At 55.5% G+C, this 22,524-nt stretch overlaps 3 protein-coding genes across 3 annotated transcripts; all 3 read right to left on the bottom strand.

Moving 5' to 3' along the window:
• Positions 1 to 2,458: 2,458 nt before the first annotated feature.
• On the bottom strand, positions 2,459 to 6,304 carry HOXB7 (homeobox B7). Its single transcript, XM_022557923.2, has 2 exons — positions 5,731 to 6,304; positions 2,459 to 3,608 (listed from the first exon to the last, which is right to left on the bottom strand). Exons 1-2 carry the CDS (start codon positions 6,128 to 6,130, stop codon positions 3,355 to 3,357), a joined length of 654 nt encoding a protein of 217 aa, XP_022413631.1. The 5' UTR covers positions 6,131 to 6,304; the 3' UTR covers positions 2,459 to 3,354.
• A 1,752-nt stretch (positions 6,305 to 8,056) lies between these two features.
• HOXB8 (homeobox B8) lies at positions 8,057 to 9,948 on the bottom strand. Its single transcript, XM_022557951.3, has 2 exons — positions 9,525 to 9,948; positions 8,057 to 8,691 (listed from the first exon to the last, which is right to left on the bottom strand). The coding sequence occupies exons 1-2, from the start codon at positions 9,946 to 9,948 to the stop codon at positions 8,384 to 8,386; spliced, it is 732 nt and encodes a 243-aa protein (XP_022413659.1). The 3' UTR covers positions 8,057 to 8,383.
• Positions 9,949 to 16,687: 6,739 nt separating this feature from the next.
• On the bottom strand, positions 16,688 to 21,767 carry HOXB9 (homeobox B9). The gene is made up of 2 exons (XM_022557968.3): positions 21,083 to 21,767; positions 16,688 to 18,429 (listed from the first exon to the last, which is right to left on the bottom strand). The coding sequence occupies exons 1-2, from the start codon at positions 21,597 to 21,599 to the stop codon at positions 18,194 to 18,196; spliced, it is 753 nt and encodes a 250-aa protein (XP_022413676.1). The 5' UTR covers positions 21,600 to 21,767; the 3' UTR covers positions 16,688 to 18,193.
• Between the last annotated feature and the right edge of the window lie 757 nt (positions 21,768 to 22,524).

Here is a 22,524-nt window from a genome sequence, read left to right as displayed (position 1 = left end):
TTTCCTCCGATTGAAGGGGGTGGAGAGAAAGGAAAGAAAAAAAGAGAGAGAGAGAGAGAGAGAGCGTTCGGTTTCTTCTTCATCTTCCAGATAATATTGTCCCAACCTGAGAGCCGTTGCTTCCCCTTCTCTGACTTGGGAAGAGAGGGTGTTCGCTTTTCTGATATTTGCATAGAAAATGGAGTAAGTTCTGGCTTTGAAAAATGGTATCAGGCTGCAGTCCTGGGCAGATTGTCCATTTACCCTCCATGATGACTAAAATCCCAGATCAGCAAGCAAATTAACTTAGAAATTAAAATTATTTTTGGTTTTCTCTTTTGTGTAATTCCCACCCCTCCTTCGCCCTCTCTCTCTCTCTCTTCTTTCCTCTCCCCCTCGCTTTTCCTCTCTCTCTTTTGCTTTATCGAGCTGATACTGAAGTATAAAAATATCAAGAGGCTGGAGCCCTGAAGGGCGACAGTGCTCCGACCTAGGTGTGGTGTCCAAAAGAATGCTGCATTATAACCACCAGGGAAATGATAAAAAGTTCATGTTCACGATCGCCCGGCCACATGACCGGCGCTGGCCAATCGCTGGATTCAACCACTCATAAACTTCTATCACAAAGTTGTAAATTTTCATAAAACAACAAGGAATTTATTGCATTTCTTCATGGCTGCTCCACCAGCAACGCTTTTCTCAGTCGCCATCTTCTTTTCTTCTCCTTCTCGATTTTTGGGGAAACCCCAATCTGAGAAAGGGTGCGACTTGGGGTGTGGGGAATCAGGCGGAGGAGGCACAAGCATCCAGCTGGGAGGGGGGTTCTTTTTGGAACCTCCCTATTCTCACAGGAGTTCTGTCCCCTCTTCTAGTAAAAATTCACCCCAAAACCTCCACACAGGGACCATTCTAAGGCAATCTGGGGGTGAGTTAGGAGCGGCAACTAGTGTCCAGAGTTGCCACTTGCATCAGGGCAAAATGAAAGCTTCAGTGCCCCCCTTCCCACCTCTGAATGCCCCCCTCACTCCCAGCACTATAGATGGCGGGAACCCCACCTGTGAAGCTTGTAGCACTGCCGGTGTGGGGCCCTAGATCTCCTAGGGCCTACTTTTTGCCCCAAAGAGGCTAATGGGGGCCAAGGCGGGCACTCTAGCCACTGGATGCTTGCCTCTGCACCCCAGAAATTGGAGGAGGGTAAAGCCGGACCCTTGACTCTCCCACCCAAATGCCCACACGCCCAGGTTCCCAGGGACAACTCCCTGTGCTCTGCGGGGGGCGGGGGGGGGTCTGCGGTCATTAATGAGGGAACTGAAGGTTTAGGAGCCTTTTACTTACAAATTCAGATTAAACAGATTCTCCTAAAACACGCTTTCCTCCAACCCTCTTCCCCTTCTCTGTTCCGATGCCCGATCTTTAAATTTAAATAATTCAGGGTTTATAATCGAATAGATACTAAAAATCAACTCCGCAGGTCTAGCTACGTAGGCACCGTCCTCTGGGTATTTATCCCTCAATCAAGAGGGTGTTTTGGAGACAAACAACAACCCAGATTCACCCCAGGTTTCCCAGGTCCCCTGAAATATGTCCGAATTTTGAATTGAGCTACCAGCGCCCAAATGCAGGAAAGGAAATAACCTCCCACGCACACAAATATTTTTCTTTTTTCTCTTTCTCTGTACTCCGGAGAAGATTCCAGGTTGCCGGCAGCGCGGACAGCGGGCAGAAAGGCTCAGAGGCAGCCCGCGGAAGGCGGGCGGCCGGGCTCAGAGCAGCAGGGATGCGGCCACAGCAGCCGGGTAGTTCGCACCGCTCAGCTTCTCGCTATCGGCGCTCATTTTCTTCCCCCAATTTCAAGTTTTACTTGAGTCGCTGGGTCAATTTAGAATAAGATAAATTAAAATAAATGAAAGTAAAATAAATTTCAATAAAATAACCGAATAGCTCTTGCGGAAAATGTTTGCAGACCGAGCGGAAAGCCAGGAGCATCTTGACGTTGGAGGCCTGATTGGGCGGCCGGGAGGTTTTTGCTCGCCGGTCTGGCCTCTGCCCAACGCCGCCCGCCCGCCGGCGCGAGAAGGGGGAGTGGATTTGGGTGGTCACCTTCCCTTTCCTTCCGCTCCTTCTTCGCTTGAGGCCTAGCACTTCAGATTTCAGCTCTATATTTGTGCCTCGGCGGCGCCGAGCCACAGCCTGGTGTGAAGGCCTGAATGAGGAAGAGTTTGTGGAACTGTGGGGGGTTTGTTTTTTGTTTTGTTTCGTGAATGTGTGCGACTGGGCATGTGGACTCAAGGACGTGTTTACTTGGGGGCAAATGTGAATCTGTGTGTCTTATGGGCCCATGTGTGAGTGTACCCTGGTATGTATAAATATGTCTGTGAGTAAGAACGTGGGTTTACTTGTGTGAGTGAATGCGAATACTATGTGTTCTGGGCAGGGTTTGGGATGTGTGAATACCTGTATGTTTATTTGTGAACATATGAATATGGATGTTTGTGACTGTGTGTGACAATGTATGTATTTATTTATGTGCAGTGTCAGCCTGTAAATAGGTGTGGTTGGGTGCATCTGCGTGTCAATACGTGTAAAAAAATGTAAAGGGAATGTGTGTGTGTGGTATCCGAGGTTCACTAGTTGGCAGCCCCCAGAGCAAGGGGCACAAGAAAAAAGAGGAGGCCCCAGCACAGAAAGAAATGGGCCAGCAGCAGAAGTTGGAGCAAAGGGGTGCTGGGATGCATGACTATCCTTCACCCCCTCCCAGCCTTAGGGAGACACAGAAAACAGGGGATCTGTTTATTTTTAATTGCTTTTATTTCTCCATCCTTCAGATACACATAGAATGCAAAGAGGATCACAGGGGCTGGTGGGAGCAAGGAGCAGCGGGCAGGCCAGGTGCACAGAGGGGACACTTGAGCTAGTTGGTGGGTCCTTAGGGCTCCCTAAGGCCCCTTCAGTGCCACTACTGGGAAGGGGGGGTTGCTCAGGAAGCCGGGGAACCACACATGTTATTCCAGACCCACAGACCACACAGACAGCGTCAAAGATGGGGCTTACAAAACAGCAAGATTTTACCAAAGACCTTAACAATTAGCAACATAGAAAAGGGGAGGCAAATTCCAGAAAGCTACAGAACAGGTAGATGATGTCCTTCCCATACTGTACAAAACCTGATGGACTTTCCTATAGGTAGTATTTTTTTCCAGTGTTAAGAAACCAAAATTTCACCTTCTCTCCTTGAAAAAAATTAACTGCTTTCCATTTAAATAGTTTTTTTTTCCTCCCTATTTGACTTGAGTTTCCTGGTTCAGTTCCCAGAGCTGGGTTTCTCTCTCTCTCTTTCCCTTTTTCATCTCTCTTCCTCTGCCCTTTCTCTGTCCCTCACTCTTCCTCGTCCTCCTCCGCCTCGGCCTTGTCCTGCCTGGTGGCCCCGGGGCCCGCTGTCTTGTTCTCTTTTTTCCACTTCATGCGGCGGTTCTGGAACCAGATCTTGATCTGTCTTTCGGTGAGGCAGAGCGCGTGCGCGATCTCGATGCGCCGCCGCCGCGTCAGGTAGCGATTGTAGTGAAACTCCTTCTCCAGCTCCAGGGTCTGATAGCGGGTATAGGTCTGGCGACCTCGCTTGCGGTCGGTCCCTGCGCAGGTTATTTGCAGGAGAAAAATCAGTGAGTGAGGAACGAGCCATGAGAGTGCTCCCCTCCCTCTTGGACCCTGTATGCGGTTTGGCATCGGTGGTTGGAAGAGCTTATTTCCCATTACATCAAATTGTCACTATCCATACCCCAGCCTATGCCTGCCATCTTTCCTCAACGTGCAGACCTTTCTACAGGCCTCCCAAGGCAAACACTCCCATCTTCCACCCAGGAAGTCTTCTAGCCTAGGGCTTCTGAACACAAGGTCTAACCTGCTGGCTCTTGAAGGCCCTGTGCCTAAAGGGGTGTGTATGTGGGATGAAAGGCAGTTAATCCTCTGGGACCAGGGACCCCAAGTCTCCCCTTTTGCATGCTGACTCTGATGGTCTGTGGGGGTACGGGACAACACAAACCATGCAAGTGACCCTGGAGTGGGACTCTAGGCCTGGCCTGAGGGCTTTTCCCAAAAAGAAAAGGAGACAAAGAGCCTCACAGGTCCAGTCTTCCCCCGCCCCCAGCCTGTTGTGGAATGAGGAGGAGGTGAGAATTTGCAGACTTCCTTGGAGCGTGGAGTCAGTTGGAGAGCAACTGCCTTCTGATGACTATTTTCCAGTGAGTGGCTGAGGTTCAGACAGGGCCAGGCTGTCCTGCCTGCCCACCTGCCCAGACAACCCAGCCCTCCAAAGCAATCTCTGGGCCTCCAGGAAGGCACAGAGGGAGAGGAGAGACAGCAGCCTGGGTTGGGGTAGAACATTCAGTATCTGGCTGGTGGGGGCTGAAGGGCAGGGAAGAGATTCCCAGGTTAGGCCCCAAACCCTGAGGAGGCTTGGGGGAGGTGCTGGTGCCAGCCCTCCTAGGAAGGAGACAGTGGGAGGAGGGGCTAGGGGCCCTAATTTCAAGTCAGATAAAAGCCAAGCTGAAATGTTTATGAGCAGAAAAATTGGGGCTTTAATAAATCAGCTGGAAAGCCAGTTGAATTATGAAGCAGGTAATGGGGACCATGACCACGAATACTGAAAGTGTAAGAGCTGGGCTCTCCTGGCCCTCAACCCTGGCTGGATTGGGAGCTTCCGACCACAGGTCTTGGGTCTTCTGGACCTTGAGATTGGCCTCTGAGTCCAGGACAACATTATGAAGGTTGTCTGGGACAGGCTTGTCAGGAGACCCCACGGAGCCCCTGGTCTCTTGGGGTTCCTGCAGCAGCTTCCTCGGTGGCCTGCACTCTCTCTTGATTTGGCTTTTTGGAGTCCTAGTGTCTCCCCCAAGAGGACATCCACCCTTCTGGAACACACTTGCAAACTAGTTGGCCAGTTCTCCAGGGGTGCTAGGAAGGGCACCTGAGGAAGCCAGCTGTACTCCCCTGAGGCCTCTGCTCCTTTCTCTAGTTTCTCTAGTTCTCCTGCCTCCCGTTTCCCAAGTTTACTGGGGGTCAGGAGCCTGCTCTCTCTTGGCCTCAGCCCCCCTCTCTCCACCTGCCTCTCTGGCTCTGTGTCCCTGGCTGAATCCTCATCACCTCTCACACCCCCTCCTCCCACCAGGCCTCTAGAGCCCACCTATAATTGTCCAGAAGGGAATAATGGGGGAGCGGGGTTGGCTGGGAAGAAAGAGGGAGGGGAGAACTGCTCAGCGCTGCAGCCCCCTCCCCTAGACCTTATCCAAGCTGGGGCTGGGGGACACACCCAGAGTTGAGATCCCCGGCTGGGGAAGGGAGAAGGGAGGGGGGAGATCCTAATGGCTATTCTCTGCAAACCCCAGTCTTCCTCCGCAAGACAAACGGCCTCCTCTCCAGCCCGTGCCGGCGCGGCTGATAAATATTTAAAGCTAAAAGGCCGGGAGGAAGGGTGGGGGGAGTGGGCTGGGGGCTCAGAGCGCCGCGGCGTCGGCGGAGAGGGATCCGCTAGGGAAGCAGCGAGCGAGCCTGAGAGCACCAAGCAAAAACGGGAATGGGGGCGGCGCGCCGGGTCGCAGCTCGGGGTGGGGGGCCGCGTCCCCAGGGCCGACCTCCTACCAGGAGCACTCTGGACAAGGAGAGGGGCACTTGGCCGGGAAGGGGGCGCCTTCCGGGGAATGTGCCCGGGCCACTGCGGCTCGGGACCGCTCGGGACTGCTCGGTGCGCGGCGTTACCTGAGCTTCGCATCCAAGGGTAGATCCGGAAGTTACTCTCGGCCGCCAAGTCCGAGTCCCTCTGCTCCTTGGCGCCCGCCGCCTTGGCAGAGTCGCCGGGACACACCCCGGAGAGGTTCTGCTCAAAGGGTGCGCAGTGCATGTTGAAGGAACTCGGCTCGAGCCCGTAGCCGGCCGCGTAGACGCCGGCTGCACTCTGGCCCGCCATGCCCCCCCCGCCGGGGTACAAGCCCTGCATCGAGGCGGCGAAGGAAGCGCCCGAACCCGCTCCATAGCCCGGGCGCTGGGGGTTGGAAGCAAACGCACAAGAAGTTTGTTCGGGGAAGGCTCCGGTAGCGAAAACCGAACTTGCGGCTGGATATTTAGAAAATAAAGCATTCGCATAATACAATGAACTCATAATTTGGCCGGATGATTTGTAGGCAGGGACGTTTTAGTGTCGGTTTTACGAGATTCCTTGATATATTACAGAATTAGAGTCCAGATTTACACCAAAAAGGACCCCCTTTTTCCTCTCTGCACCACGTGACGCCGCCCACGTGACGTCCCCTCTGCCAATAGCCGGGCAGCCTCCCCACGGCTCCCGGTAATGTGGAAAAAATTGTGTGGCGTTGGATTTATAAAATACGATCAATAATGAATGAGAAAACCAGGCCCTGTGGATTAGGGCTGGGGGCTCAAGGGCCGCTGTCGACCCCCGTGGGCTGGAGGAAGCTTGCAGGCGAGATTTGGGGAAGAAGGGATTGAGTGGAAGGGAAAATAAATAACCTCCGAGAGCGATCCTTGTTGTCACCCCCTCCTCCCCAGCCCGTTACCCAGCCAGAAACAAACGCAGGGATTGCATACAACCGGGTGAGTGGGTGGGTGGGGGCAGGCCAGGTCTTTATTAATCCGTACCACTTCAGCCTGGCTGGGCCTTTGGGGGAACTTAGTCCGGAATTGGTCCGTTTCTCCCGAGGTGAGCCTGGCCTCAAGGCTCGCTCGCTCTCTCTGCCCCAGACGGGCAGGGACGGAGTGAGGTTTCCTGGGTGCTCCCAGAGGCGCGGAATCCAGCCTACGGGCGTTGGATGCTGCGGTTTCTGGTGGCTAAAAAATTTTTTTAAAAGGTTTGAAAATTTAAAAAGGAAGGGGGTGGGGTGGGTGGGAAGAGAAAGGAAGGGAGGAGGGTGGCCTGGTATGCTGCTCTCCTGGTTCCCGGAGGCGGATGCCTCAGTCGAGCGTGGCTGCTGGAGAAGCAGAGGGAGCGAAGGAAGGAAGGCGGCGAGCCACCACCTCGGAGCTGGGCGAAGGTGGCCAAGTCCCAGAAAGGGAGAGGCAGGGAAGAGCATCTCCCTTCTTCTGCTCCCCCCCACGAGAGTACGAAAAAATTTAAAAATTTTTTTTTATTTTTCAGCTTGTTCATCAGCTCCGCACTCCACCTCTACCCCCCCCACACACACAGGAGAGGGCACACAAAAACAAAGGGGGAGGTTGGGGGGTTGGGGGGATAAAGCCACCAGCCCAGGCGCATCTCTCCAGCATGGCCTGGGCGCGGGGGTCTCCGGGGCCGGCAGCCTCGGAACGCGAAGGGAGGGGGAGGGGGTTTCTCTCGGCTCCCCTCCCTCGTTTGTCTCTCCTCCAATCACGCGCAGCCGCCTCCCTCATCCCCTGCGCCCCTGGGCCAAGGGACTCGCACCACCTGCCTCCAGCCCCCGCCCCCTCCGCAGCGCGGCCAGGCGGACGCAGGAGCCCGGTGACTGGCTCCCCGCCTCCGCAGCTCTGCAAGGCGCCGGGAGCAAATGAGGAGCGCGGGCCGGGCAAGTCTCAGGTTCTCGCTTGTAAACTTTATTGTAACTCTTCCGCCCTTTTCAGGCGCAGACAACAGAACAAAGTATAGAGGAACAACAAAATATATAATTAGCCCTCCCGCCCCCCAATAAAGCAATTCACGGATACAGGATACATTCTCTTCACAGCAAACCTAAGAACACTTTAAACAATTGCCCACAGCGCGCATGCTAACTAAAGTAACCTCTTTTGAGAAACACTTAAGACGAAATTGTCAAACCAAAGCGGGGGGCGCGGGGGGGAGGAAAAGAGAGAAGCCAGAGAGAAAGCCAGCGAGCTAGAGAGGGCAGCGGGGAGGGGGGTGGGAGGGGAAATAAGGACGAGGCGAGAGAGAGAGAGAGAGAGAGAGAGAGAGGAGAAGAAGGGAGACAGAAAGAATTACGGCGTGAATAGGCAGTTTCATGTTGTTGGGAGAACTTAGCAGAAATCGGTACCTCGGTCATTACAAAGAAGCACGTTCAAAGGAAAAAAGACCATTGCACAAGGAGGCTTTTTACACGGGGCAGGGGCGTGGGGGTGGGGCTCAGCCAGGCCGCAGCCGCTCACCCTAGCAGGGAGAGGGAGTCCTTGCTTAAAACCCTTTTCTTTCCCACCCCTCCGGCCCCCAAGAGATGGGAAGGAGATCCACGGTAGCTCACACACAGAAGCTATTACGAGAAACTACCACTAGCGGGGACTGGCGCGGCAGGGAAGCTGCAGTGGGAGGCCAGGCTCCGGGCCCCGCTCACGGGGCTAGAGCTGTCTCGGGCGGGGGCGGGCGACGGCAGCGCGGTCGGGTGACCCGCGGAGGCAGGGCGGCCGCGGCCCTGGCAGTCCCAGCTGGAGCCTACTTCTTGTCGCCCTTCTGCGCGTCGCCCTCGTCCGCCGCCTCCGGGGCCCGCTCCAGCTTCTGTTTCTCCAGCTCCTCCTGCTCGCATTTGCTGCTAGGAAACTTGTCTTTGTTGTTCTCTTTTTTCCACTTCATCCTCCGGTTCTGGAACCAGATTTTGACCTGTCTCTCTGTCAGTCCCAGCGCATGCGATACCTCGATCCTCCGCTTGCGAGTCAGATAGGGATTAAATAGGAACTCCTTCTCCAGCTCCAGGGTCTGGTAGCGGCTGTAGGTCTGTCGGCCTCGCCTGCGTCCGGCGGCTGCTGGGAATGGGGGAAAGGGCGAGACAGAGGGGAGGGGAGGGTGGGGGAGGGGGCAGAGACAGAGAAGGTTGGAAGATTCGTGAACCAGCCTAGGAGACCAGTATAATAAGGGCAGGGGACCTTCTACCCCGTGCAGGGGCGGGAGCGCTGGGAGGCCGCGGTCAGCCGGAGGGGGGCGGGTGAGGGGGATCAGACACCACTGAATCTAAGGGAGCCAGAAAGGGGAGCCCCTCCCCTGGTAACCAGCACCAGAGAGCTGGGCGGGGGTGGTTGAATCTATTAAAAGTGCCATAAACTTTAGAAGGAAGGATGTGAAGGAGGGGGAAAAGTAAGAATAAAAAAGCCAGGATGGGGACGAATGGACCCACCTTGAAAAGCCCCCAGAGCCTCTGCCCCAGAAGAAAAGTTTCTTCAGGGTAATTAAACTATAAAGCAATTGAGAAGTGCAAAAGTTGAGCGCCCCATTCCCACCACCCTTTCTCCACTACCCCCCATAAAACAGTAAAAGGGGAAAAAAGGAGGGGAAGAAGAAAAAAAGTCAGGCAGGGTGAGGGGTTTATGGATTCAGGAAATGTCGCTTAGCGACCTCCTTCAAGGGAAACAAAAAAAGAAGGGAAAGGAAGGAAGGAAGGAAGGAAGGAAGGGAGGGAGGGAGGGAGGGAGGGAGGGAGGAAGGAAGGAAGGAAGGAAGGAAGGAAAGAAGGGGGAGCCTATCTGAACAGAACAAGCAAGTCTTCCAGGGGCTGGCGGAACCGCGCCTGGCCTGCCCGACCCCCCGTGCCGGCCTGGGCCCCGGTTCTCCCTTCCCCCCGCCGGCCCCGACGCGAGCTCACCTTGCGGGCGCATCCAGGGGAAAAGCTGTGTGGGCGACGGGCTCTGCTCGGACCCCTCGGCCTCCTCCCCCAGGCCGCTGGCGGCGGCGAGCTTGCAGTCTGCGTACTGCACCAGGTCTGGATCCTGCGCACCGAACAGGCTCTGCCGCTGCAGCGGGTCGTAGCCGTAGAAGTTGCCCGGGTCCCCGTGGCACGCCACGGCGCACGGGTTCTGCTGATAGGGAGCCGTGGACAGCGACGACGGCCCGTGGTAGAACTCCTGGATTTGCGACGGGTGCTGGAAGCTGCCGCCGCTGCTGGGACCGTACACCACGGTGGGTCGGCCGCCCAGGTCCTGGGCGAAGCCGCAGTCATAATAATTGGGGCGCAGGGACTCCCCGGTTTTGTATTTGGAGAACAGTGAGTTGACGAAATAAGAGCTCATTTTATTGAATTTTGAGGCGGCGGCGGCGGCGGCGGCTGTAGTTGGGGGCTGTTGGGGAGGGGGTGGGGAGGGGGAAAGGGAGGGAGAGAGAGAGAAAAAAACGCGGATTCGCCGGCTCCTAGTTACCCTCGCCAGGAAAGGAGAGGAAAAGGAGGAGGGGGGAAAAAGAAAAGAAAGAAAAGGCGAAGAATATCTCGAAGCCACCACACTTTTTGTGATTTCCAGGAATAGAAAAGGACAGCGAAGCCTCCAAAAGTCTAAGCTTGCATGGCAGCCGCGGCTCGCTCGCCCTCCCCCACCCCCCACCCCCCCCAAAATATACCGCCACTTAAAGAGGTCCTCGCTTTACATTTCGAAGAAGGGATGCCAGTTCATAAACAGTTTTCGGTGATTTACTTCCCTGCAAATGAGTTGTTTCATATTTTGCACTGTCTTTTCATGATCATTTGCATCCATTAGAGACCCCGCATCCTATTGGCTTCTCCGTACTCCTCCCGGACAGAACGCAGAGCTAGGGTGAGAGCGAGAGAGAGCGAGCAAGAGAGAGAGCTAGAGCGAGAGAGCGCCAGGGAGTGAGGAGAGAGCGGAAAAAAAAAAAAAAAAAAGGAGGGGAAGAAAAAAAAAAACCCAGGGAGAGAGAGGGGGAGAGAGCGGGGAGGAGAGGGGGGAGAGAGCATGAATACGGATTAAATCTGTTTAACTACCTACATTAATGAGATATCTCTCGCCTCACAACAAATCAAATACCCTCGCAGACCACCCCCAAAGACTGATGTGGGGCGCACGGAAAAAACCACGCACACACATACACAACGCGCCAGGCGTAGGCACGCTGTTAATTTCGCGATTTTAACGAGGCAGTTGGAGTCTTTTTAAATGTCAGGGTCGCTTCGGAAAAATGTAAAAGAACACGGTTTAATTGCACCGAGTTTTAAAAGGTCCTATAAATGTAATTGGTATTTTAATACAAGTTATCAAATCATACAGCTTCCTCTCCTAAACATATTTTCAAACAAACGAGGTAGTCATATTTAAAGCTTTAATGATCAATTTCCTTATTATTGATAAAGGTTTAACTATCGTGTGGAGGGAATTGGCTGGGTAACCGGCCCCCAAAAACGGCTGTAAACTCTTTAACAAACTATAAAACGCAATAAAGCCGAGTCTGTTGTTGTTTATGCCGCAGCGCATAAAAGCTGTTAGCATTTTACGAGTTCTTTCCTCTACAGCTATAAAACTGCAGCTTCGATCGCCCCCGCCGCCCGACTGCAGCACGGTGGGGGTGACAAAGCCGAAATGAGAATGATTATGGGTTTTTTTTCGGTGCAAACGGTGACTTTTCAGAGATTTTCTGCCTCCTTCAGCTTTGAAGCACCTGCCCCCACTCCCTCTCCGGAGCCCCCAAACCACACTCTCTGCCCCACCCAGGCCACTCACCAACTTTCCAACAAACAAACAAGGCTTTTCTTTGGAGAAGGGATCCAGGAGAGCTTGAGGAGGCACCAGGAGGAAGAGCCGAAACTTTCTGGTTAATGGGCAGTGGTGGAGTCCTGACCAAAGCTCACCCTGTGACTGCGATTCTGCAGTTTTACACAACCCTCGGGTGGCCTGGGAGGGGGTTGCTGGAATGGGGAGGGGGTCTCTAGAAGGTCCTGGAGCCCAGTCAGCAAGCCTTTGGCAGACCAAGTCTGTGTGATGGGAGAGAGGCCTGATGCCACCAGCAGGATAACATTCAGTTGGGCTGCCCCAGTCCTGCATCCAGGCCTCGGGACCCAGTAACCAAGCCCAACTGGCTCCCAACCTTCCCAGGCCAGTCCTCCACACCTTCCGCACCACCCTCGGTTGAGAGGGCAGTTCCAGGCTCATCAGTACATCAGAGGGAGGGGACAGCAATGGAGGCTGCTGCCCTGATGCCTGGCCTTGGTGCCCGCTGTCCTGTGCCCACCTCTGCCCTGGACAGTGACTGCAGAGTGTATGAATGGGAGGGGCACCATTTAGCCTTCACTGTCCTTTGAGCCACTGTCACTACCTAGACTGACTCTGGGGTAGAAGGGATTTGGATGCAGCAAGGTCACTGAGTCCCCCATTTTCTCTCCTCTCCCCTTGGGAGCCTCTAGTTAAACCCTGCTCTCCCTCCAGACCTGAGGACCTAGGTCCTGAAACAGACTGCTGGACCCAGCTGACTGAATGCCACACTTTCTTGCCAGTTGCCTTTCCCAGCCTACTGGGCCTAGTGACAATGGTGGCCAGGCTTTAGAAGGCCCCAGTCTGAGGGTCCAAACCAATGGCTTCCTGAAGTGGCTCACTCAGCAAGGAAAGAAAAGGAAAGGAAAGGAAAAGAAAGGAGAGGAAAGGATAGGAAAGAAGGAAGGAAGGGAGAGAGAGAGAAAGAAACCTAGTAACAAAGGTGGAGCCTTTACAAATACATTCGATCCACTGTTGATCCATTGTTTATTCACGAGAGAGTGGCTTCGTTTTGGAGGGGTGCTTTTTGGGGATCCCACTCACCCCAACCTTTGTAAAAATTAAACTATCACCTTTTCCAAAGGGAAGGTACCAGTGGGGCCACTTGGTCCTTCAAAAGTGAATCTGGAGAATGGGAGAGGGGCTGAAAGGGAGAGAGAGAAAGGAGAAAAGGAGGGGAGAGGACCAGGGTCTTGAATTTTCAGCGCCAGGCTGAGGGGGCGGTGAGGCAGCGGAAGGCAGAGTTAAGTTGTTGCCAAAGCGAACATTTTAATCAAGTGCCGGGGATTTTATGGTCATGATTTGAGGACTCACCGGTGAGGTAGAAATTCAATGGCTTGTTCTAAATCATCCCTACACCGTGCCAGAAATTCCTGATGGAAGGAAAATGTTTCTATTATAAGAAAAAACAAGAAAGAGCGAGGAGGTAATTTATAAACACCCAACGGAGAGCAGATTTATTAGAGAAACTCAAGTTGAGAAACTCAGCTAGCCTCCCGGTCCTGGGGGAGGAGAGGAGAGGCTGCGGCGGGGCTAATCTTAAGAGGAGGGCATCTATTTCTCGCACGCGTTTGTCTGGATGGAGGGCAAGGATCGACCGGGCCGGGTCGAAATGGGAGATGTGGAATCTAAGGGGCTATGGGCAGGCTGACAGCGCTCAGGTCTCAGAGGGAGAAATGCCTGAAGTCCAGGCCTCCAGCTGCTAAGCTGAGAAGGGACCGGTGTTCCCTAGGTCGGTCTGGGGCCGGGGCCGCGGGGCACGGAGCCCGAGCTCTCACCTGGAAGCCACGGGACGTGGGGAGAACCAAGCCCCTACTTCCTGCACTGCGCCTGTTCCCACGTCCATCCGGAAAACGCACTCTTTATTGGCGGCCCAAATTGGAGCGCCCAGATCAACCGAGGAAATAGCCGAGCCTTTCGCACCTCGCCGTTCTGGGAGCCCCTGCCCCGAGCCTGGGTCGCCCGGCGCCGCCCTGCCCAGCCCTGGCCACATACAAAGGCTCTAGAGCCTCGGTCCGTGCGGAGCCGCCCCGCCGGCTCTGGGCACCTCCGAATCCCCGCCAAAGCCACGGATCCGTTTTCCCCAAAGTGCTCCCACCCCTACCCCGGGCTGGCTCACCCGGTTCCCTCTCCCGCCGATTCCGCAGCAGGTTGGGGCGGCTTCCTCTATATCCGACCTTCTGCCGGCTCGCCCTTCTCACCTGACCTGCTCACCCGTATCCGCAGACATTCGTCTCGCACCCTCCCCGGATAATCTCATTTTCCCGAACCAATCCTCCTCTTTTATTTGGATCCACTAGTCCTATTATTACTATTATTCCCCGTTTTCATGCATTTGTTGTCCCACCGAACGTAGAAACTGGGTGAGAAGCCCTGAGCCCTGCTCCTGGGGGAAATTCAGAAAATTGACCATTTGAGGAGAGGGGGTCAACACCACTATATCTGAAATCTACAAAATGGGGGAAATAGCCACAATGAACCCAATATTTTTATTCTGGGCAAATTATTCATGACTTTTGATAGCGCTCAATTCGTAGATTCAGGGCCGACCGAAGTGCGAGGTGCAGCCGCGGGCGCCGGCAGCCGCAGCACGGAGAATTTTCACGTGGAGCAAGGGTGCCATCTAGCGGTCACGCTGAGAAAAGGCGCCGCCGCCACCGTCTCCTCCAGCTTCTCAGAGAGCCAGCCAGTGCGGCGACAATGCGGAGAAACTTTCAGTATTAGCAGAAAAGGGCGAGGGAAACGAGAGCGGGCGAGAGAAAAGGCGTCGGAAATCAGGCAGTGGTTCATAAAATTGTGCAGATAAGCTAAAAAAAATTTTTTTAAACAAAACAAACAAAAACAAACAAACACGGAGAGGGGATAAGGAACGAAAAAGAAACCAGAATCTTTTCTCTCTCGCCCCACCCCCCACCTCAAGCCCCTAATTTCGGGCGGAGACCGCCGAGCAGTGCGCCGTTCATGGCCCGTAAAAGGGGGAGCCGGGCACATTTCAAACCCAACACGATTGTTTCAAATTCTGAGGGGAAACAATTGGGCTTTTTGTGGGGGGAGAGGAGGCCTGAGAGAGTGGGACGAGACTGTAAAAGGATCAAGAGGCTGCCAGCGCCCAGACGTCTGGCCCCGCCGGACCTGCGTGTGTGTGTGTGTGTGTGTGTGCGCGCGCGCGCGCGCGTGTGCAGGGGCTTTTCTTTATGACACCCGATTCTGGAAGGGGGTGCGGTTGCGAAGAACAAAGACGAGTCCCAGTTGCGTTCCGTGAAGCATTTGTGACAACAGAAGTGTTCTTCCCTCCCCCTCCCTCCTCGCCCCTCTTTTCCCCCTGGGGCCCCCGGAAACCCCGCGCCCTGCACTTCGGGAGGGTGAGGGTGGGGGCGGCCCAGTCAGGCCCACCCATTCGCCCGCCAGACCCGGAGCCCAGGCCCAGCTGTGGCTCTCTCAGCTCCGGAAAGTTTCCCCTCTCTGTTTGCTTTGCTGCTGTTTAGTTTCTTAACCTTCAGAAATTTATACGCTATAAACTTTTATAGCGGTCATATTCTTTTATTGCTGCGCGCACGGCATTGAATTCCTCTCCCGGCTTCCTTCTGTCTCGCACTCTCCCGGTCCCCCTCTCTGAATCTCTCTCTTTTATGACAGCAGATTTCCCCATCTCCAGCTTCCGAGCCTCCGCATCTTCGCCTTTGTTTGTTTTTAAAGAAGCCACCCCGGGCTGGGGATCCAGACGCGGCCGGAGGCTTCCCGGGGCGCCCTCGCCCCCTACCCCGCAGCACTCCGTTCAGCTCCTGCCTCACTTTCTTGCGTTTCCTCTGGGCCGAATCCGGCCTTTTCGGCTCACTCTTCAGCACGGGCTGGCTGCTGGGAGCCCAGGATGGGAGGGAGCCCATTCTACACAAGCTCTAAAGGCAGATTCACTTTATATAACGACTGGAACCCTCCTCGGAGGATGCAGGTTGGGGCCCAGCTGTATCAGGAGCTTCGCGTTCTCCTGCCTCCTGCTGTCTCTCCGATTAGCTCATCCTTCCGTTCGCCGGAGAGGGGTAGGCAGGGCCTTTTCGCTTCCAGACTGCTTTCTCGAGGGCCAGGCTTTGTCCCTACCTCTACCCCAACCTCAGGGTCTCCGCGGACTGCAGCGCTGCTGGGTGGGCCCGGTGGGAGGCTCTGGCAGGAGGCCGGCTCCCAAGCGCCAGCCCGGCAGAAGCAGAATCCCAGCGGTTGGATGGGAACGGCCGGGCTGCCGAGAACAGCGCTCCCCATTTGAGGCTTTGGTGGGACGCCACAGTCTGAGGGGGACAGAAAGGTGCCTTGAAACCGAATTTAACTCTGGGGTCCGACTGGGAAGGGTTTTTTGTTGTTTTTTTCCCCTCCTGAACCATTTCTGTTTCACACTCAACCATCCTCTCGCAGCCTGTAGGAGCTGCCTCCACTCCTACCAAACTCCACCCGCCTTACACCAAGGCTGCTACCCTGTGGCTCAAATTGGAGCCTCAAACTCCAGGTGGGGATTGAAAACCCTAAGGGGCTTACTCTTTTTGAGTGGAAGAAAGGACAGCCTGGCCTTCCGGAGGCCTCTATCTGCATCCCATCCCTCCGCTGCAGGGAATAGCAGAACGGAGTTACTGCCTTCTTCACTTGCATGATACTTTAAAGTGGCCAAAGCAAGGTGGCTTTCTCAGCCAGCTGAGAGAGGACCTGCTTCCAGGGATGGCAGGGCAGGCCTCGCCATCCTCTGGCTCTGGAGGTGGTGGGGAAGTCTCTAGTGCAACTTAAGAGGAAGATTCCCATTGTTCCCTGCAGACCCAGACCCCTCTCCAAACCACTAATCTTTCCTTTTCTCCCCCTCCAGTCTCCCAGCTCTCCTGTTGGAAGGCTCTTGCTCAGTTTAAGCAGTGGTCTTGGGAACCTTGGTCTGGACCAGCTCTCAGCTCCACTAGGAAGCCCACCCTGCAACCTCTTGGGCACAGGACTCTCTCTTTATTCCAAGCCACCCTCTTGGAACTAGCATCTCTACCTCTGGTCAGGTGAGGTGAGCCAACACAGAATGACACACAGGAAAGATTTATTTTCTAGAGTGATATATATTTTTTTCTTTGTTTTTTTCCTTCCAAAACAATCAGCTCTAAGCCCCTCGCCCTCCCCACTCCCACCCACAACCCTCCCATGTAAGCAACAACTGAAAACAGGCGAGACAATCACCCCCAAAGAAATCACAAAACACAGCACAATTTCACGACTGCCACCGACAGAGTAAAAGAAGTTCTACTGGAATGTCCCCTTGCAGGGTCGGGAGAAGCAGGAGAGAGAGTCCATGAATTGAAGGGGATTGGAGAGGTGGGGTAGCAGGGGGAGGAAAGGAAGCCGAGAGTAAGCTCCGGCCTAATGCTTAGGTGCGATTTCGCCTCTTTCCTTAGCAAGCGGGACTGCTCCCCAGAAGCGTGCGCGCGCAGATCGCCATCCAGGCCCGAGTCTCAGGAGGCAAAGCCAGGCACTGGGGCTGGTCTCTGCGCTTCTGCGCTGGGGGAGCAGCTGACAAGCCCGGGGCTCCTCCGCAGGGCTCAGACTGGGCAGGACAGGAGAAAGAAGTCAAGCTCCGCGCGCCCGGGGAGCCTTCGCTCCCCCCTTTCCTCCATAGCTTGCTCTGGAGAGGAGCCCGGGAATCGATTCACAATAAATTCTCCATCGGGTTCTCCTGACTTGGCTTTTCCGCCTAAGCAGGGGTAGAGCTAGCAGAGGATGGAGGGTGGAGGGGGGTTTCTACAGGGGCGACTTGGCTCGCTGGTGCAAGGTGGATTGGCCGAACAGAGTTGATTTCAGAGCTGGGGAAGATGCGAATTCAGGGCCGGTGTTGAGCAAGAGAAGCTACAGTCTCTGTCAAGCGGGGCACAGATGAACGTGAGGACGACACTGCCAAGGCTTACGACCCACGATCTGACCTCCTTTTGTTGGAAGGAGAGGAAAACATGCAGAATTAAACATTTCCTGTAGCACAATGTGTTTATGTGGACGACCTTCATAAAACCCAAGAGACTCTCCTAAGACCACCGCTGCCTTTCCTTGTCCTTTCTAACCCACTAGCTTGGGAGCTGAATTTACCCCACTTGCCCTGGAGTCCATGCCCGGGTATAGTTAAGGATTCTGTGGGGATGGTGTTGTGATGCTGGGCCCTTTGAGCTGCAGCGCCTCATTCAGGAGTGTGTCTCTAGACTTCTTCTTGGTGTGTAATTGCATCGGGGGCAGACCCTGGACTTGCCTGATGGTCTGTGGGCTATTCTGCCAGATTTGGGGTGTGATGGTCTGCATTTAGGGTGTCGCTTCATTTGAGTGTTGACTGTGAGCGCTTCCCATTGTTACTGTGGGCTCCAGGCTTTATGCAGGTGGGCATCTGTTGGGCTGTGTGCAGTTGGAGTGTCCCTGGGTGACTTTGGGATAGGTGCAGGGGGGAAACAAGCAGGCTGGAAGTGAGGGGCTGGGGCTTCCCAGGAAAATTAAGAGGGTTGCTAGGGGCTCTACTAGGGGCACTCTTTCCTTGGGGCCCATCACCTTCTTAGGAACCAACTATATCTACCTTCTAAATCAATAAAACTCCCTCCTGAGGCCCAGGGAGAAGAGAAGGGCAAGTGAGGGCAAAGGAAAGGAGCGAGGCTCTAGATGCAGAAAAGGACTTTGAAGAAAAAGACCCCCTTCCCCATTCACTTGAATACATCCCAGACAGCACAGGCTCCACAGCCATCCCTTATAAATAAGCATGAGATGGGGAAGGGGTGGGGAGGGCTGGGGGGAATCTTTACTCTTTGCCCTGTTCCTTATTCATTTTCTTCATTTTCATCCGCCGGTTCTGAAACCAGATTTTGACTTGTCTCTCACTCAGATTGAGGAGTCTGGCCACTTCGTGCCTACGGTCTCTGGTGAGGTACATATTGAACAGAAACTCCTTCTCTAGCTCCAGCGTCTGGTATTTGGTGTAGGGACAGCGCTTTTTCCGGGAAGAGCGAGCGTGCAGCCAGTTGGCGGAGAGGTTGGCTGAAAGAGAAGCAGCGATAGAATCAAAGAAAGGAAAGGGGGTGAAGGGCCCCCGTGTTCTCCTTCCACGAGGGTGCACCCCTGGTCTCCACTCCCCATCTTACATTGGAGAAAGGGGCACCTGGGCCTTCAGGTTCCCAGAAAGGATTCCAGAGATGGGCCAAGAGTTGCTATAGGCACCTCCAGGTGAGTTATTTGGTCAGGATAGAGCCAAACGTGTGCCAGGCTTCTCACCACTTCCAAAGCTTTGCCTGCCCCAGGTCCTTACTCAGTCTCTTTCTCCACTTGGGTCGGAACTGGTTAGGACTCAGGTCAGAGCCCAGCCTGGCTAAAGCCCTCTCCCCCACCAGCTCTACCAGACTAACTAGTGGTGGCTGACTGAAGGGTCCTGGCTCTAGGTCTGAGAGGTGAGAGAAGGATTGGGCTGGGGGAGAGGAGAGTGGCTTCTGCTCAGCCACAGCCAAGAGACCTCCCGGCCCTCCAGTCCAGTTTGAGTGCACCCTCCTGCCTTGATCCCAAGCTTGCATCTCTTGGCCACATGGCAGCAGCCATGTGTGTCTGTGCAGATATCTCACTGCCCCCCCACACACCACAAATAGGGATTCACATTTAGAGATGCTGCAAACATCCAGCACACTCCAATTCACACGCAACCCAATTGCAACCATTTATCAACTCCAGCCTGTGGACAAGGGAGTGCTGGGGGCTCACAGGTAACTTATGGTTGCAATAGTCTCCTTTTCCACTCCTGCTCAGCTCGCAGTTTGGTTAAAGTAAGTTCAGGGAAATTGGGATGCAAGATTGGTCCAGTCCTAAGGGGGGGGGAGCCATGGATCATGTGGGGGTAACAGAAGTCCTTCAGAGCATAGCTAGCTCCAACTGGCTCCATGTGGTGAGAGGGAACAGAGAAAGGGAAGGGGTGACGGAGTGGAAGTGGGGGAAAACAGAGGAAACATACATACAGGCTTCTCTTCTCCTTACCCCTGAACTCAGAAAAGTTGCCAAATAAAGGAGAGCCAATTAAAAATAACAGCCACCCTCTACTAGATTCCTTCACCCCAAATGAAAAGCACTGAATATTAAAAAAAAAAATCTGGTTCATCCTACACTAAGTGCCGCGTCTTACCAATTTGCAGCTACTTCCTTAATGTGAGTGCCCGGGATGGGACCCACAGCCGCATTAAATAGGAAAGAGGAAAATAACTGTTAATTATTGATTCTAGCCAAACTGCTGCTCTGCAGTAATGGACTTTCCAGGTAGGGTTTGTGGGCCTGGGGCCGGGGGGGGGGTCTGTTTGGGTGTGAGCAGGGAGGGTTTGGGAAGAGCCAGTGTGTTACCCAAATGCCAACTCTTGTGATTCAACCTGGCAGGTCGGAGGTGGTGGGAGCTCACAGAGACCTCAGGGAAGTTGGGCAGTTCTCTTCCCTCCAGCAGGCAAGGGCACCCCCAAAGGGCCTCTGGGCCGCTCTGCTGATGGGAAATCCGGCAGGGCAAAAGCAAAGACTAAAAAATCTGACCCTCATTCTCCAAAAAGAGTAAGGGGTGAGGACTTGTGCCCACCATCCTGAAGGTTATTGTTTGGGGGCTAAGAGCCCCGACCAATTTGCCCTTCTCAACCTTAAAAGACGAAAAATCCGCGACTCCCCTCCTGCCGCGCTTAGCGAGCAGCACATCCTGGAAATTAGTCAGACTTCGGTTCCTGGCGGGGGTGCTTTTGGAGGGGTGGGAGATGGTGAGAAACTACCTTCCGAGGATGAAGTTAGCCTCTCCGCAAGCTTCTCTCCCCCCCCCTTCTACTCCCCAGGGTCCTTTCGGGGGATCTCTCCTTCTCCACGCAGCCGGTCGGCCGCGAAGTTCGGAAGCGATTCCCCAACTCCCTGCGAGGTGGACAGCTCTGGCTGGGGCTAGGGAGCCCCGCGGAGAGCAGCTGGAGCCGCAGAAAAGGAAGCTGGAACCCGGGCGAGGATGCCACGGAGGGGAGGAGGCGACCGGAGGCAAGGCCCCCGGGGAGGGGCCGGCGCATCCGGGGAGGGGGCTCAGTCTCCGGGTCCCGGGCTTCCAGCGCCCCTCCCGGCGCCGGCTGCGGACCCTGAGCGGCTACTGAGCGAGATCTGCTAAAAACAATCCTCCGTCAAGCTGTTGCATCGCAAATAAAATCCTAATGAGCCCCCTCCCACTACCCCTTGGCCGGCTTTTACGGTGTGCGCGTGGCGCGGGGAGCTCTGCCAGCCGTGCGGTGCCCGGGAGCCCGGTGCGCTCCCGCCCTGGCCCGCGCGAGCTCTCGGCCTCGCTGGCTGCCTCCCCGGCCCCGCCAGCTCCTCTCCCAGCCGGCGGTGGTCGGCTTCTTCCCGGGCTTTCAGCCCAAGCCTCGGGGGCGTGGGGGAAGGGAGGCCGAGAGTGCGGCGAGCTGGTCCCTGCGCCCCGGGTCCCCCGTGGACTTGGAGGAGTGGGGGCGGCGCTCCTCCAGCGGCCTCAGTCTCCCTTTCTGGGGCACTCATCTGCCTCCCTCCATCTTCCCTCCGCCCCCGCTCGCTCTCCGGCAGTCGCCGCGGTTTCCCTTCACATTGTCCGCAGTTTATTGCTTCTCCCCTCCCCTCCCCTCCCCCTCGCCTGGCCTTCGGCCTGGGTATTTCCTCACTTTTTATAACTTACTTTGATCCGGCCTCTCTTTGTCCTCGCTTCCTTCGCAAATTTTATTGTCCCCGTAGCCGGGTCTTTGATTAGACAGGACGGCCTCCCTGCCCGCCGAAGTTTCCAAACTGTACTCGGGCGTGCCCTGCTTGAGCAGCTCCCCAGGCGCGCCCAGCAGCGGCTCCGCCTTCACCGCCGCCTGGCCCTGCACGGGAGCAGCTTCGCCGCGCGGTGCCGGCTCCAGCCAGGTGCGGAGGTACCTGCTCTCGGCCGGCGGGACGCCCTGGGGCTGGATGTAGGGGTGGTAGACGGACGGCAGGCTTCCGGACGCGTGCGGGCTCAGCGGCGCCCAGGAGGCGCCGAACACCGGCGCTTTGGGCTGGAAGCTGCACGAGGGGAACTCCAGGTGCTCCGCGTGGCCTGGCTGCCGGGGGCTCGCGTACTGGCCGGAAGGAAACTTGGCTGGAGGCGCGTCCTCACTCTCGTGACTTATGATCGAGTCGACATAATAGCTGCTAAGCGTCCCAGAAATGGACATTCTCAGACATTATCCGGGCGCTCGCAGGGGGAAGCGAAGCGCTCGCGCGCAGCGCCCAAGCAGGGAGAGGTGGCACCCGGACCGGTGTGAGGGCTTTCGGACGCGACACCCCCAGCCCCCCACCCTCCCACCCCCACCCCTGCTCAACTTCTCAGCCAACAAAGTACAGTGGAGCAGCCTGGCTCAGCGCTCCTTGCAAAATGATTGGTCAAAGTTTTTCCGACTGCCTGATAAAGCGTCAGCTCCGACATAAATCAATCCGGCGAGGGGGCTGCGCTCTCGCTGTCATCCGTCCGCACCGCATTCCATATCGAGGATGGATTGTTTTATGCTGATGCAATGTGCTATCACGTCAGGGCTCCGGCGGCCACGTAACCCTCAGCCCGAGCTGCCGGCCGCCCCCCCCTTTTGCAGGAAGGGGGGCCGTTCTCGCCATGGGGCGGCGGGGGCGGAGGAGAGGCGGAGGGAAAGCAGCGGGCTGCCTCGGGAGGGACGCTGGCTGTGGAGCCCTCCCCAGACGGGTCCGGGAGGGAGAGAGGGAGCGCAGCACAGAGGGAGGGAGCGAGCCCCAGCCTGGGGCGCAGCCAGAGAGGCCCAGGGCATAATTAAAGCAAGAGGAGGTGGTACCGTCCCCCCACAAACACACCTCCACTCCACCCCGCCGGCTCTCCTTTTCTCTGTCCCCTGACACCAGATATTTATTAAACAACAGCGCAGCAGCAAGCCACTGGAGATGAAGTAAAAGAGATGGGGGAGAAGTTGGGATTTTATAGGATGTTGTCTGCTTTGGAGGGGACTCTGTAACTAGTTTGGGAGGTTTGTAGGCCTGGGAGTTTCTCCTGACCCTTCAGTGGCTGAGGGAGGAGAGAAGGGAATAAAAGGGCCTGCGTGTCCAAAGATCCTGTCCTAAAATTTAGCTGTCCTG

Source organism: Delphinapterus leucas, chromosome 19, assembly GCF_059928025.1.
Source record: "Delphinapterus leucas isolate spDelLeu-1000000601 "Yukka" chromosome 19, BTC_Dleu_Yukka2, whole genome shotgun sequence".
NCBI classification, from domain to species: domain Eukaryota; kingdom Metazoa; phylum Chordata; class Mammalia; order Artiodactyla; family Monodontidae; genus Delphinapterus; species Delphinapterus leucas.
This window is presented reverse-complemented; position numbering and strand designations above follow the sequence as displayed.

What these genes read in the sequence shown, in the direction of transcription:
- HOXB7 (XM_022557923.2), bottom strand. Translation starts at nt 6,130, where the DNA reads ATGAGTTCATTGTATTATGCGAATGCTTTATTTTCTAAATATCCAGCC. An exon ending in CCCTTGGATGCGAAGCTCAG is followed by an intron (nt 3,609 to 5,730) that starts GTAACGCCGCGC and finishes TAACCTGCGCAG; the next exon opens with GGACCGACCGCAAGCGAGGT.
- HOXB8 (XM_022557951.3), bottom strand. Translation starts at nt 9,948, where the DNA reads ATGAGCTCTTATTTCGTCAACTCACTGTTCTCCAAATACAAAACCGGG. An exon ending in CCCCTGGATGCGCCCGCAAG is followed by an intron (nt 8,692 to 9,524) that starts GTGAGCTCGCGT and finishes CCCCATTCCCAG; the next exon opens with CAGCCGCCGGACGCAGGCGA.
- HOXB9 (XM_022557968.3), bottom strand. Translation starts at nt 21,599, where the DNA reads ATGTCCATTTCTGGGACGCTTAGCAGCTATTATGTCGACTCGATCATA. An exon ending in CAAAGAGAGGCCGGATCAAA is followed by an intron (nt 18,430 to 21,082) that starts GTAAGTTATAAA and finishes CTTCTCTTTCAG; the next exon opens with CCAACCTCTCCGCCAACTGG.